The 16,355-nt window shown below is 36.6% G+C and overlaps 1 protein-coding gene across 10 annotated transcripts in view; it reads right to left on the bottom strand.

Annotated features, from left to right (window-relative positions):
• Positions 1-16,355, bottom strand: part of WNK1 (WNK lysine deficient protein kinase 1) — a 167,252-nt gene that overhangs the window by 22,063 nt on the left and 128,834 nt on the right. For 2 of the 10 annotated variants that reach the window (XM_087442939.1, XM_087442931.1), the window contains 11 exons: positions 13,998-14,081; positions 7,770-7,919; positions 6,087-6,545; positions 5,075-5,353; positions 4,290-4,387; positions 4,016-4,178; positions 3,475-3,591; positions 2,982-3,155; positions 2,716-2,773; positions 2,459-2,581; positions 208-1,655 (listed from right to left, as the gene is read on the bottom strand). In XM_087442939.1, coding sequence (XP_087299065.1) covers positions 208-1,655; positions 2,459-2,581; positions 2,716-2,773; positions 2,982-3,155; positions 3,475-3,591; positions 4,016-4,178; positions 4,290-4,387; positions 5,075-5,353; positions 6,087-6,545; positions 7,770-7,919; positions 13,998-14,081 — 3,153 coding nt within the window. Of the gene's footprint in view, positions 1-207; positions 1,656-2,458; positions 2,582-2,715; positions 2,774-2,981; positions 3,156-3,474; positions 3,592-4,015; positions 4,179-4,289; positions 4,388-5,074; positions 5,354-6,086; positions 6,546-7,769; positions 7,925-13,997; positions 14,082-16,355 lie in introns of all 10 variants that reach the window. The other 8 variants (XM_087442940.1, XM_087442935.1, XM_087442934.1 and 5 more) reach the window with 7 other exon arrangements.

The raw sequence follows: 16,355 nt of genomic DNA, 5'->3' as shown, positions 1-16,355 counted from the left end.
ATATTTCAAAAGGAAAATATCTTGTGTTCAATGTACATATACCCTAAAATCACCTTGAATTTATTTAATAAATACCGAGAGCTGACTATAAGCCAGGCATCTTTATAACTACATTTCTAGTATGTAAGGCTGAGTTAAAAAAATGCACTTATTAGGGAGAAAAAAAGTGATCACACTTATCAAATTATTTCAAAACAAGAATCTTACTGGAGCCTTAGTTAAAGGTGGCTTTGATGGAGCAGTTCCAGGTTTCACTCCTGGTGTAGTGCTGACTGGGGCTGAAACATAGCTGACTGGGGTACAAACCTGCCCAGGTGTGACCACTGGTATAACTGACAAACCAGTTGTTCCTAATGGCAAACTGGTTGGTGGTAAGCAAGTACTTGTAGTGGATGTCATGAGTTTGCCTGGTGCAACAGCAGTGGTTGGGATGCCTGGCGCGACAGTGGTCTCTACCACTAATGATGTCTCCAGTGAGACAGAGGCATGTTGAGCTCCAGATGAACTGTGTTCACTAAAGAGAGACCGCAGCTTTTCTTCTAGAGTCTTTATGTCATCAATCCCAGGAGCTTTGGGTTGTGTATCAGCATCTATTTCAGGACAGTGAGTATGGGGCTGATTGGGAAGCAAAGCTGGTTGAGGCTGACTATGAATTAGTGTCTGCTGTACAGCAGGCACACTGGCAACAGGTTGTGCCAAGGGTGGTATACTAGGTACTTGGGGTAATAAAGGTGTAGAAGTAGGTCCTGCTGCTTGGGGAAGGACAGGAGTAGAAGCTATAGCTGATGAGATGACCAAAGGATGCACTCCACCAGGTTGAGAAATAGAACTAGATAGTCCTGCTCCAGGGGAGGAGGATGATGCAGAGAGGGACAAAGCCAATCCAGTTGTACTGCTATGAGATGTTTTATCTAGTGAGTGTGCACTAATCACCACTGTTTCAGCTAGAGTAGGAGCAGAGGTGCTGCTGCTAAGCTGAAGAGGCGGCTGTGAAGCTATGCTTGGGAATGGAGTGATAGTAGAAACTGATGTTAATGTGGCTACCCCAGTAGTACTGCCTGCTGCCTGCTGAGATAATACGGGTGGAGGCTTAGCACCTGGGGCAGCAGGACTGCCCATTGCAGAGGCTGAAGTTGTTGAAACTGATATACAGGGGAAAGTGCCTATACTAGAAACAATGCTCCCAGATGTGGGAGCCTGAACTGACTGGGATGTTGTTGATATTGAGACAACTGCAGGTACTGTGATGCTTGAAACCATGCTGGAAAGTACTGGTGATTCAGATGCAGGTGGTATAGAGAGACCACTTGAAATTATTACACCTGTGCAGGTGGCAACTCCAGCAATTCCTTTTTCAGTGGGCACTATAATCTCAGACTGAACTACTGATGTGGAAATGTCATTAAGAGGGCAGCTAGTTGTAGGGACAGATACTGAAGGTGTGGCTGCTGCTGCAGTTGAGACTCCAGCAACGCCACTCATGGAAGGAGGTGCTACTGGAAATGTTGGTCCTGTATGACTAAAGTTGGGAGGTGCTGTATTGGGTCCTTCTGTCATTTGGGTACGTCTAAGTTCAGAAAAGGCCTGCTGTAGACTAAGGGATGAAGCAGAGTGAGACAAGTTCATTCCAGCACCATGAGACGTAGAGGCAGCAACTGCAATGGAAAATAAAAAATTTAGAATCAGTCCATTTTAAAAGAGTGGTTTTATTTTATTTATTTTTAAAATATTTATTGATTTAGTGTGTGTGTGAGAGGAAGAGCAGCCCTGAGCTAACATCCATGCCAATCCTCCTCATTTTGCCGAGGAAGACTGGCCCTGGGCTAACATCCGTGCCCATCTTCCTCCCCTTTATATGGGATGCTGCCACAGCATGGCCTGACAAGTGGTGTGTCGGTGCACGCCCGGGATCTGAACCCGGGTCGCCAGCAGCAGAGCGCGCGCACTTAACCGCTATGCCACGGGGCCGGCCCCTAAAAGGGTGGTTTTAAAAGATTGTCCTAAATCTATTTTTGGATTACCAACAGTGCCACATACCAACAAGGTTTAAAACCCTTCCCAAGGAAATGATAGGCTGTAAAACACTGCTTTGATCAAAATAAGCTAGCTTGTATGAATATTTATTTCTGAAAAAAACATAAAGTAACCTCAAAGCATATACAATAGTACTAAATAGAGAAACAAACACATACTACCATATCTACACAGTACTTATTACGTGGGCTATATCTAGTATGGTGGTCCTTTTGGGCTCTTTTTGTTTAATTCTCACTATTCATCATCTTTTTCCATCCTCCATATGTTTATCTGTTGATTATAGTCTCAATTTCCTACTCTTCTTTACTGTCTATGTCATCATTTGAACTACTGCTTGATGACCAAGCTTCCAATATAGCAGAGATACTGTACAATTTATGTAAAATTCTACACAAAGCATACGGTAGAATCACTTCTTTACCCGTATCTGATATTTCACTGGTGAAAACTTTTGATTCTCGTAATCGACTTTCTGGCACAGGACTCACTATAAACCGTCTTCCGGCAGAATGAACAACTTGAGTTAAAGAACTGGTAGGAATGCCTGGTTAAAAAGAAACAAACCACCTCATCACATTATTATTATATGTATTGTCACCAACACGAAGCTTCAAGATTTCATTATTAGCACACAACTTCTTACATCAAAGAACAAACATGAAAAGAAAAAAAATTCACCTATTTGCTGTGGCATGGAAGATGCAGGAATTGGTTGTTTGAATTCTCCTTCCAATTTCTACAACAAACAAAGTGAGTAATTCATTCTCAAAAGCAATCTTAATGATTAGGCAAAGCAAATTGCCACATGCAAAGAGAACATAAATGTTTGATAATCTCAGTCATAGGTGTAATGTGATATCACTGGACATTTTGCATGGCAAATTTAGCACTATTTAGAAATATTTTAAATAAACAAACCTTCACTATGGTAATGGTGAACTTACTTGAGAACCTGAAAAGCCATAGTCATCTTTTTCCTGTAGACTCTCCAATCCTTGGTCACCCTCTGGTTCCACACTGACATCCTCACTGAGCATTTCATCAGCTTTTTCAATAATTTCCCTCACTTGATCCACAAATGACTCTCTCTCTATTGCTAGAATAAAGTCATTGTTCACCTGTAAAAGAAATGCGATTTCAGTCTGATTAGTAGTGTTTCTTAAGCTTTAAGTCATTCAATCACCACTTTCATGACTTCTGCCCTATCTGTATACCACTTGTATTATTATTTATTTGATATTAGTTCTTCAATATTTAGACAGACACGTACTAGACAAAAACATCTCTAAATCATAAATTTGATGTTCTAGTTACATTCACATTGAAATAAATACATAATTGTCAAAATAGATGACAAAATATTACAGATTTGCCTAGGGCAGTGGATAGTACACTTAAGTTCTGAGGCAAAATTTAGAACTTTAAATGCAGACATACCATAATTGTTGCTATCTCCTCAGGGTTGTCACCATCTAAATCAAATTTGAATGTAACCATTTTCCGATTGTGAGTCTCTAACTGACATTCTACTACTCGGTCACCTTTATTTGAAACCTAAAAAGAAAAAAGAAAAGGTACTTCATATCTCAGAAGACCATATTCAGCTTTGCTACTGAATTTGAGAAAGTAATGCAGATTATTACTTGAACTTAAGCCTGATGTTACCACTATTCCTTGAAGCACAGGTACTTTTGCCTCTTAAACTGGTAGCAAGAAAATATTTAGAAAATATCAGCCTTTGAGCTACTCACTTACTTTCCACTGAAGAGTCTGGAAGGAATATAAAGTCTTTGTTCTACAAATTAAAACTCCATTCTTTTTCTAAAAGGTAAATAATACCTTATCATAGAAATATGAAATTTCACAATATCATTTAGGTGACGAGAAGATCTCAAACTTTCATTAATACACCTAAGCTCTAGAAATATTTAAATGATATTAACTAACTATATGAAACCCACAAATCAGTAATACTTACATTCAAAATTCTCAATTTTGGGCGTGAAGTCTTTTCATGACGAGAACGACTTCTCACAGATTTTCGATAATGCCGTTTTGTGGTTCTCCCTTCATGCCTTCCACTGGATGATGGCACATTCTCATTGCCATCACTCATACCTGAAGCAACATCTGAATGTGCACTTGAAAAAACAAAAGTTCAGTTTACAATATAATATTTAAATATTTGATATTTTCAAGTTTCACACCATCCTATCTACCAGTCAAGAAAGGAGAATTTTACTTTTGCATACCTGTCTATAGAAGAGACCAAAGTGGTGGGCTGGGTAGGTTGTGGCTGTGCTACTGGAACTGGCTCTGGAGGAGCAACCTGGGTGACTCCCTGAGTACTCTGTGAATAGAAAGGATAATTCAAATCTTGGCAGTAATATATTTTATTTGTTTTTCACCATCCCCAATAAGCTACTCTTTTTTTTCTTATCCCTCCCCTAAGTCCTAGAAGCACTAAATTTACTAGTAATTCTCAATATTCAGCATCTAGAGACAGTGGTCTTAAAATTCCAAAGGAAGTTTCTATAGCTAGTCTCTGGTATAGACTGCATGGTGTGACATCAGCCAACATAGTTGCTAGGTAGTGAGAAACTACAACTTGCCATGCAGCCAGCATCTTACCAGAAGTGTGCAATAAGGCAGGCAGAGCAAAGTGCAAAGATGATTCAGATCTTTCTCCTAGTAGGGCAAAAATGATTACTGGGAGCACAGCGGGATAAGATACTCTTATGACTGCCAATGGCAAGAATTTGTGAAAGGATAAGAATAATGGCTAAAGTACTAGCTAGAGAAGTGAAGTGCTAATAGGGTTAATCTTCTCCAAGGCACACTCACTTCCCAACAGAACAGCCAGTGGCAACAAGGCCCCCACATTGGCATTTCATTCTGCTGTAAGAAAAAGTCATTCAAAAGTTAGTTTGAAATAGTCTCCAAGTGAATTCTAAACCAGGGGAACCTATGTTTCTCCTTTGTCATTTTAATCCCATTACATATGTTTTAGATATAAACATGCAGAAATTCTATTTACCTCCAGAGCTGCCTGCTGGGAGGATGTAGCGGGGGCTTGTGCTAAACTCACTGCTGGTTGGGACACTTGAACCTGTCCTCCTATACTGCCCACAGGAACCAAAAGATTTGATTCCACATAAGGCTGCACCACTGTAGGAAAGTAACCTGGTGTAGCCAATGCTTCTGCTGGCATGGGAGGGGATAGGACTGTAGAAGGGATGCAAACAGAAGCCACGCTGGAAGAGGGAGCAATATTTGAATCTCCTGGGTATTGTGGTGGCAGTCGAGGTGGGAAGCCCTGTGATAGAAATGAGGAAGGTGAGTTAGTGCAGGTCAGGTCATCAAACTAGCAAAACAGCAAGAGATGCAGAAAAAAAAAAAAGAAAGCACACAGTAAAGAAGAATAGTAGCCCAATCTCTTTCTAATAATTTAAAGAATATTTAAAGATGATTCTTGAAATGAAATGATAGAATGGTTTCAATTTAGGGGACAGGACTCTACTACTTTAAATTGCTGGTTTTTTTCCTCCTGGAAATTATTTAAACAGGAGGAATAGACATAATTCCTTCTAGAAAAATGTCTACTTTCTAGCCAATCTCATATGAAAGAAGGTAAAACCTCTTCAAGGTATTAGTCATCCCAGTCATACCATGACATGCTAATCTTCTAAATCCAAACTCTGAAGCTTTTTTTCGATACCATGTTAGGTACTCTACCTCTAAAAAAAAGTAGCCTGATGTATTCTATTATTAGCCATATCTAGCATTCAATTAGCTTAGGTTGAATATTTAGAGAACCATTTTTCTCCCAAGATGTGTCTTGAGAAAAATGGAAATGAATTATCAGACATCATCACCCTATCCTTTCTCAGAATTTTACTATTTTAGCCTCTCTAGTTGAGATCAGCATCTTTTGTTGCTGCTAGTTATTCTGATACTCAACTATGAGCTTTTCAAGTCCTTGATGGTCTACGTGATGGTTTTAGAACCAAACCCTCTGGTGCCCTCCTTTTTGATAGCCAACACAATACCTGGTACAGAACATCTCCAGAGGGAAGTGGAACCTCAGCAGCTTGTCCAAGGTTAGCTGGTATTCCCATGGACTGAACTGCTGGTTGCAGGAGCTGTGGGTGAACCTGACTTGGCAGCTGAGTCACAGGCTGCAGAAGGGTTGGAAGCTGACTAGGAACCACAGTTGATCCCCCTGGGATCGTAGCTGCTGTAGCAGATGAAGCCAAGGTGAGCAGAGGCTGATTAATGCCAGCTGCCATTGTGATGGGAAGGGAAGAGAAACTTGTCTGAGACACAGACACATGAGGAGTTGATATGGGAACCTGAGAGACAGGGTACTGAGGAAGCAAGGAAGCAGGGAGTGGCTGTCCCATTGGGAGGAAATGAGCACCAGAATGGACTGGAACAACTGAGGGTTGTGTCGCAACTGGGATGTGAGGTTCGCCTTGGATAGGTGGTACTGGCTGGGAAACTGGAAGCTGGGAAGGTAAAGAAAAACAAAACAGACAGACTTTAAAAAAAAAAAAAAAAAAAAAAAAAGCAAGGTTGCCAAAAGCAAGATTCATGTATTAGCCAAAAAAAAAAAAAGAAAAAACAATCCTGCACACATTAGTGTAAGTTAATATGCCACATAAGAATAGGGAAAGGATGGCAGAGACAAAGAGGCTGATAGAATGGCTACTATTCCAAATCTTTTGTTGTAGAAAATTTTGCTAATGCTTCATTGTTCAACAATAAAAAGCAGACCCTTCTATAGGTGAGGTTTTTTGTTTTTTATAGCTTTACTGAGATATATTTCACATACCATAATCCATTGGCATGTTTGCTGTCACTAAATCTATGACTGCTTTTATAGCAGTTATTGAAATTCAAATGAACTCCTTCCAGTGGAATTAGATTTCATCCATATTGCTTCTACAATTCTTAAGTCTAACACAGGCCTATAAAAGTAGGTATAATTTCCATATGTCATTGATTCTAGAATGCAATCATCCCTCTCCACCACTTGGTCATTTTAACATATGTGAAATTGAGATATATCTTACAATTAACGGTGTATCAGTACTCAGTGTTACATAAAATAATGGCGCATTTTACAATTGATAGTACCTCAGATGCTATGAAATATTACAGGAACAACAAATTGTGCCAAAATACAAGCACAACAAGCCCCAATAGTAAAGTTGAAAAAGGGTCATTTGGAAAAGCACATCTTTTACGGTGTACTTTTCAAGTGATTAGAAGGACAACTTGGAAGAAACACCATTCCATATAAGGGGTTTTATGACTTACTGTCAGTAGGCAGTGAGAGATGAAACAATGCATAAATACAGCATAGTTGCAAATGTAGAATATTAGATATAACTGACACAATTCTAGAAAATGTCATAGGTTCAGTTACCAAAGCACCTTTATTTAACCTGTTAGTTCTAATACCTGTCAAACTGATTTTAGACTGACATGTCTAAAAGTTAAATTTTTAAATTTCTAAAAGTTAAATTTTTGATTGTTACTGCTATCAGTATGTACCCATTTACATTAATCAATGCATATGCACAGAAGGAGCAATTTTGACTTCATTTTTGCAGTGATAATAACAAACTTTCAAATTTCACCATTAGAGAAGGTAGAGGCCTATCCACATGAAAGGGCAAGGTACTTGGAGATCCCTTTTAGCATCCGTTTAGAAATTAAGAGTTTACCTGTTTTCCAGCTGACACTTGAGGCAAGACCTGTGGAGCTTGAGGTTGACTCACTGGCTGTGCAGTAGTGGCCTCACTGGAGGTGGATGTCTGTGGAAGTGAATACTGCATTGTCTGTTGAGGAGGGGCTGTCTGCTGTATTCCTTGCTGCTGAGGTACAATATAATTATTCAGTTTTATTTCAAGTTTTTATTGGCATGTTTCTAAGGAAGTATGTTTGCCTAAGGCCTTTAGTGTCTGTAAATGACAACAATTTTAATAATCAAGACATGCACAAACCCAAGTTCATCAAGTCCCTTTTACGTTTCTTTTTCCTTTGGTGTTCTTTCTTTATTTGTGATGGTAACACCAAGAACAACTAATCACTGTTTCTAAACTTGAGTCACCCCAACAGTAGGTCATTTACAAAGACCTTTAGATAGTATACCCAAATAGATTCTCTCTCCTCCAACTCCCCCCACCTTTTTTTCCTAGTTCTTGGTATCAGCTCTCATTTTGGTCCTATATTAAACTAATCCGATCTCCTCCTTCAATCTCTTTCCCTTAATCTATTCTATCAACTGTATAATTAATTTGCTTGAAGAATAGCTCTAACTATAGCTACAAAATAGTGAGAAAAGTACTGAATCAGGAATTTTAGCTTTACCATTTACTAGCTGTAATACCTTAGAGATTGCTCATTTTACTGCCCAAATGAGGTTTCCTTCTTTGAAAACAAGGACGCTATCACACAATTCAGTAGGGCAAAGGGAATGATATTTGGGAATGATATTTGGGAATCAACTATATGCTAGGAACTCTGGTATAATACACCTAAACTTAATGCATGGCACATAACTATACCCAAATATTAAATATTGTAATAAATTAATGGCCCCCTCTGGCCTAACAAAAATCTGAACTTCATAGCTGACTTTCAAGACTCTAATACCTAGAACTAATTTAAAATTAATCTTTAAATACTAAACAACACCTCTTTGTAATAAAAATTTTAACCAACATATTAGATTATAAAGTTAAATGAAAATACCCCAACCCCATTTCTCCAGAGGCAACCATTATCAGTAGTTTGATGGATCACTTTTATGGATTTTTTTCTACACATAAGTGGTCATTTACACACAAGTATATTTTTGTTAAAACAAAACAAAACATGCCCATTCTATAAATACTGTTTCCTAATATGCTATTTTCATTGCATTTACCAATGGCATCAATATCTTAATGATGAAAGTTTTTTTTTTTTTTTTTGCTACTTAAAATAATGCTATAATCAATAGCCTTTTATATACGTCTTGGGTCCATACAACTAACTGGTTACTGCTAGTATAAAGATAAGCTATTTGTATGTGTGTGTATATGTGTATATACATATTTTTTAAATTGAGATATAACTAACATATAACATAATCAATTGATACATGTATATATTGTAAAATGATCACCACAATAAGTCTGGTTAACATCCCTCACCACACATCATTACAAATTTTTTTCTTGTGATGAGAACTTTTAAAAACCACTCTCTTAGCAACTTTCAAATATACAATACAGTATTATTAACTATAGTCGTCATGCTGTACACTGCATCCCAAGGACTTATTTATTTTTGTTTGTATATTTATTATGTATCTAGCCACTTTAACAAGTATCCTAGATTTTGTTAGGTGATAATCTAGAAATATTTTTGCTCTCCTGATATTTATTCCTTACTTCTTTCTTATTATACCAGTTAAAAATCACCAATAGGATCCTGAAATATAATGGTGACAGTCATGTTTGTTTTATTTTTATTTAATTATTTCTGATAAGGTATTCTTACTTTAAATTTAAAAAAATCAGGAACACATGGCTATTGAACTATATGAAATTTATTTCAGCAACTAAGATATATCATATGTCTCCAACTATAAGGCAATTCTGAACATAAGACAATTTCCCCATTTTCCCACCGAGAAAGAACTAAAAAACTATAAAACCTTGTTGGTCAACTTGAATATATTTAAACTTTAAGGCACTCACATTGAAATATCCACAAGTATCTGTCATTAATTTACATACCTAAATAAGATTGCATATTACATAAATATACTAATTTAGAAATATCGCTCCTTCTCCCTCATGCAAACTCTTCACATGTAACACACCAGTGTCTTTATCTTCAATGGAGCTACACTATGAATACTCTAGTTTTCTGGAGCATAACATAACACTTTCTCTTTAAGTTGTGTCTTGGGATAAAATTTGCAGTGACAAGCATCTGTCTGAATGATATTAGGATATTTGTATTTTTTTGCATTTGTCTTACAGGTTTATATGCATGTAATGTTTGTATTAACTCCTTAAAGTGATCTTTAAATAAGCTGTTTACAATGACATACAGGACCTGGAATAGTGAAGTTGTTCCCCTAAGAATAAGGACCAAATCTATGTTTAACTTCTTGGTTTTTATTTTAAAACCAATTCTGTGAAATGTTGTCTATAAACATTTCCAACTACATACACTATTTAAGGTTCTTACAGGCAAACTTGTTCTCACCAGTTTTATTTTATTCCATTAACATTTTTTTTGGTTATTGTTCAAAATAAAGGGCAGTGAGAGCCCTGTAATATGAAAGTACAATAAAGATTTGAATATATGGTGATTCCCTTGTTTACTAATGGAAAGGGATAAATTTGAGGAAAAATCCTCACCTTATATTTGGGCATATAATTAACTCTCTCTCACCCCATTAATGTGGAACCACGCTTACATCAAGATTCAGACTCAATCAGCTCTTTCCTGAATCTATACCTTCACTTATTTGTGTTCTACCTAAACTGAACTGAAGGTTTGTTTTTGTCTCACATTTTTCTACCTCTGTGCCTTCTATCTTGCTTACATTGCCCTTTTTTTTCTCTTTTGGCCTAGAATAGTCTTTATTCTTACATCTGAGTCTAACTCATAATCAGAGACCAGTTCAAATGCTCTCTCTTTCATAAAGCATTCCTGATAGCACCCACACTGCTCGGGAGAGATGTAATTTCTCTCCTTCTATGACATAATTGTGTAGTAGTTAAATGGTGAGTTGTGGAGTCAGGCTACTTGGATTTAAATTCTGTTTTTACCTCTTTTAAGCTGTGTAAGCTTGGGTAAATTACTCAGCTTCTTCAGAACTTATCTCAGCTTTCTCATCTGCACAATGGAAATAATGATAATATCTATACTTATAGGGTTCATATAAGGATTAAATAAAAGGTAGATACAGGTAAAGTGCTTTGAAATTGTATATAATGTCAGCTATTATCATTATTTGTTTTGTAGGAGTTGACATATATGTTTACTAGATTATTTAGGCTCCCTCAAAGTAGTCATATCTGGTCCATCTTGGTAGACCCTCAACGCCTAGCACATGGCCCTTCAGAGGATGAACTCAATTAGGAAAAAAACTGTTTAAATAGTGGTAGTGGGGTAAGGACTATCAAAAATGAGCAGCATTATAGACATATTCCCTTACTCTTTAAAATAATTGAAAGGCATGTATGCCAGTTATACCTTAGAGCATTTAGGGAGAAGTGGCACCTCCAGGTAGGCCAGGAGTATATGGTGATTTTTTGTGCACAATCACACTGGCTAATAATCAACACTTCAGCCAAACAGGTATTATTTAGCATAGCAGCGTGGCATCATGTTTTGCATAAACTTGCTTCATGAAACCAATTCAAACAGCCTATACTGACTGTGTACTAGCTGCTGGACACAGGTGCTTGATGAAAAAAATGTTCATGAGCCTCATTTGAACAGAAAGTAAGAAATATCTGAAGACTCTACATGTGCTCTATGGAAGAAATTATTAAGTAAGTAAGGTAGCTCATGACCTTGCTTGTGGCAACAAATTATTAAGTTTTCCAGTAGAAGGAGGCTATTTTTGGTACTTCATTAAGAAACAGTATACCACTAGAAGGCACTCTTGAAAAAAACATAAAAAAAAGCAATCTTTTATTGATTATATTCCAGAAGCCCATGAAATAAGGTAAAGTAAATTACAGTTAAAGTACATTTCTTTCCTCACTGTAATAAAACTAGAGATATAGTTTCTTAAGGTGGGGTTGGGACCTGACAGTATGTAAAACAAAAATCACATCTAAAAATAGATTCTACCCTTGCAATGTACCCTTATAGTACATAAGGTTTACAACCTTTCTTTTTTATATATGGAACCCCAGTAGCTAAAATAAATAAATGCAGCTTCTTGGGTACCTTTATAGAATATAACTCCCTGTAAAAACTTTAATACAGAAAAAATAACACTATTCTAGAAATCTTTTTTTTTTTTTAAATGAGTGTTTGCATCACTCTAATTGTATTTATTTATTTTCCCCCCAAAGCCCCAGTAGATAGTTGTATGTCATAGCTGCACATCCTTCTAGTTGCTGTATGTGGGACGCGGCCTCAGCATGGCTGGAGAAGCAGTGCATCAGTGCGCGCCCGGGATGTGAACCCGGGCCACCAGCAGCGGAGCGCACGCACTTAACCACTAAGCCACGGGGCCGGCCCTATTCTAGAAATCTTGAATTTTAAGTTCTATCCACTTACTGGCTATGTGACCCTGGAAAAGTTAAACATTCTAGATTGCATATGCTTATATAAATTGAGGGCTCAATTTTATGATTTTATTTAACTTAAATATCATGCTATATTTAAAATAAGTCACAAAATAAAAGTATCTTTAAAAAGCATCACTGAAACATAAATTAATTTTTGTTTGTACTGTAGAGATCGCCATTTAGCCATATTTTTTCCCGGAAGGGTCAACCACCACTTAATTCTTTTAACCTGACATTTATGGAATTACCCTCCCCTACTCCCACGTACTTTTCTCACCAGTGAACCCAATGACTTATTTCACTATCTTCTTCACTTGGTAGTAAGTATACACATATATGCCCAAATACAAGATATATAACAAATTCCTTTGGAAAAGGAAAAACAAAGGACACACTTATATTTGCTCAGTTTATTGGTGTTGGCCTGTGTCCAAAGACAAGCAAATTAGGAGACTAGTACCCACAATAGTGCTTCTGTCCTCCATCAGCTTTAGGTGACTTTTAATTTGTATCCTTATTTGGGGTTGTTAATATAATTAAAATAGAATTTGTTAAGGCTGGCAAAAATGTGACTACTCGAACTAACCATAATAATATATAGATTCAGATACTTGTCTGGAAGGAAGGGCAGAAGCAAGATAAAGCATATAATTCCCAGCCCTTAAATTCTGTAACAGGGAGGTGTTGGTCACAGAGTAAATGTATATATAACCAAACTAATCTTATACAAGCAACATCATAATCTAGTATCAAATGACTAATTGATCACACACTGGACTGGAAGCAGGCCATCTGTATTAAGAATTAAAAGCTTTGTTTCAAAAATTAATAGAAACAGAAGCCAATTCATAATCTGGTGGCTCAAAAACACACTTCGTTAGGGAACCATCAATGAAATAGTTCATCGGGAAGTTTTTATGACACGTGTAGTGGCTATAAATTTTATTTGAAACAGCTAATAAATATTCGATTGTGCCAAAAAAGGCATTATTCCCATGCAAATAATTGCTATTTACTAATATCAGTGATGAACCATAGGTATTTAATTTTAGAATTAACAGTTTTGCCGCTGAATACATCAGCATTGTATCAATCTCTTGTGTTCTTTTGAAAACAAACTCCCCAAATCAGAAGTTTAAAAAAATTTTAAAAGTTCCTGAAGTAGTTGTTCTTAGGCTTTCAATCAGTGCTTCTTAGCATAAGATCTGATACCTGCTTCCACAGACTAGAAATAATTACAAAGGAGTGCAGTATTGTTAGAGTCAAGAACAATGATAGCAATGGCAAAATGCTCATAAAAGGACAAGTCATAAATATAAGTAGAAACAAAACTGATATTCTTTGTATGATTGAATTATGTGTAGAATTATCTGTTTAAGAAGGCAGATGAATTATAATATATCAGTAATAATGATTCTTTTGAATTTCAATGTATGTCTAATCTAGCAGATTGTTCAAAAACACATTTAACAAAAGAGAAGATTTTCTAAAATGTTATTGGACACGAGGAATGTTATGCCTCTTGATTTTCTTTCCAATAACTTAGCAAGCTATTTATATCAGGAATCTAATTCACGAAAGATGTAAAACAGAGTTTGGGCTACCTCTAATCCTTAAAACGTAGCAATGAGTTGTTCTCACCTGCTGAGAATGTTGTATGGGCTGGGAAGATGGAACGCCTGTTAAGCTACTTGAGGATGGCTGACCCTGGCTCTGCCCCTGTGCCTAAAGGGAAAAAGTGAATACAACAAATTAGAGAAGCCCCAAGCTAAGTGCATAGAAAGATCAGGCTTTTGCAATAAATATTTAAGCTCCTGAGCTTGAGCTTGAGCTTTTGCTTGAGCAAAATGAAACATCAGCTTGATTAAGGATGTATGGGAGACAATGCTGGGAAATCTTTTGTAAGGAAGAGTTAGAGAACGATCACATCATAAAACATATTCTGATCCCATTCAAAAACCAGTGATGCGTTAAAACCTAACCTCACTGCTGCTCAGGCTATAACTTTTGCTGGCCAAAATATTATGATTCATAACAAAATTATTATTGAAAATATAATAATCAGGAAAAAAGACTATCAATGAGGAAAAAACTCTGTATCTGAACAATTAAAGAAAAAAGGGTATTTGATAATACTTATTTGGTTCCTTTTGCTACTTCTTGTAGTGCCATGATGACTTTTATCAAAAATGTAAGAAGTCTGTTATCATCAACTGCCAAGTACATAGAGCAATGATTCTCAGCCAGAAGCGATTTTGCCCCCCTCCCTCAAGGGGACACGTGCCAATACACGAAGACATTTTTGGGGGCCACCCAGTGGCATAGTGGTTAAGTGCGCGCACTCTGCTTCGGCGGCCCCTGGGGTTGCGGGTTTGGATTCCAGGCACACACCAACGCACCGCTTGTTAAGCCACGCTGTGGCGGCGTCCCATATAAAGTAGACAAAGATGGGCACAGATGTTAGCCCAGGACCAATCTTCCTCAGCAAAAAAGAGGAGGACTGGCAGCAGATGTTAGCTCAGGGCTAGTCTTCCTCACACACACACAAAAAAAGACATTTTTGGATGTCACAACTGGAGGAGGTGGCTGCTATTGGCACCTAGTGGGTAGAGGCCAAGGATGCTGGTAAACATCCTACAATGCACAGAACAGCCACTCACAATGAAGAATTATCCAATCTAAAACATCAATAGTGTTGAATTTGGGAAACCCTGACCTAGAAGAAGTCTAAGTTAAAATAAATGAGAAAGTGAGAAATAAATGCAGGACTTTATAAACAGGTAAGTTAAGGAAATGAAAAGGCCCACCTTTGCCGTTCCATTTCAGTTTAGAGGGGTTTCTTTGAAGCTAACTTGGATATGACATCACATTCCACTGCATCTTAACCACTGTAAATATTCATTCTTTCAGCAATGTCTGTAAATTAACTATCTGATATTTGAAATTTTACTTTGGAAAGTTTAAAGAGAATGGCTGGCAGTGCAGTAAGATTTACAGTACGGGCTGACAACTAGTGTATTAATGTGAGTATACTGCATGCCTAGGCAGTATAATTTTCAAGTTTCTGGATCTTTCTGCTTCTTGGTACTATTCTAAGTAACTGATACTTTATGTACATTTTCAGGGTTGTTTATGCCCCTAATGGCGGAAGAATATAGGAAAAAAGTACAAAGAACACATATTACTTTATAAAAGAGTGGAATGTTTAAAAGATCCAAATGATGTCTTGAATATATAAGTGCCAAGTCTCCTATACAACTGCATAGTCTCCAATATAGATTTTATAAGACTTATACATTTAATAAAATATATCAAAGGAATATATGAAATAGTTAATACTGACTCCACTTCTTGAATCCTATTATGTCCATTACTTTGTCTTTTATTTCCAAGAGTGCATATGCTCATCGACATAATAAATAAATAAATTCAAATCTGTTAAGGAAAAAACCAAAGCCTTATCTTTGGTTTTTACAAGCTAAGGTTTGTTACAAGCTAAGAAAGCTAACCTTTCTTAGCTTGTAACACATTATCACCAATTCTTAAAACAAAACCAAACACCCACACTAGATTCTAACTGAGTTGCTAAAAATTAGAATCAGTCAATTTTATGGATTAATATTTTATTTGGACATATAATACACAGTGACTTGTTTGATTGAATGCCATTTTAAAAAGGCATCTTCATTTGTTAGGACAAATTCCTAAGATATTTTCTTTCTCTGTCTTTTAAGATCTTTCCACACTAATGAAAATTCTGTGTATTCTTAATACTGCTTCAAAAAAAAGTATTCCCTATTTTCTATTCTTTTCATTTTACTGGAAAAAAAATGTTATCCTTTCTAATTTTTTTTTTAAACTAACCATATCTGTCTCTAGGGAGAAAGGAATACTTCACATTAGTATTTGTTAATAATCAATGATGAGTCAACTTTACATTATAGACACCTGCATTTTCACTAATTGAAAATATTATACAAATAGAATTTATTATGACGA

This window comes from Ceratotherium simum, chromosome 17 (assembly GCF_057802395.1).
Source record: "Ceratotherium simum simum isolate JZ-2026a chromosome 17, ASM5780239v1, whole genome shotgun sequence".
Lineage (NCBI taxonomy): Eukaryota > Metazoa > Chordata > Mammalia > Perissodactyla > Rhinocerotidae > Ceratotherium > Ceratotherium simum.
The sequence above is the reverse complement of the archived record's forward strand: the minus strand, read 5'-3'. Positions and strand labels throughout refer to the sequence as shown.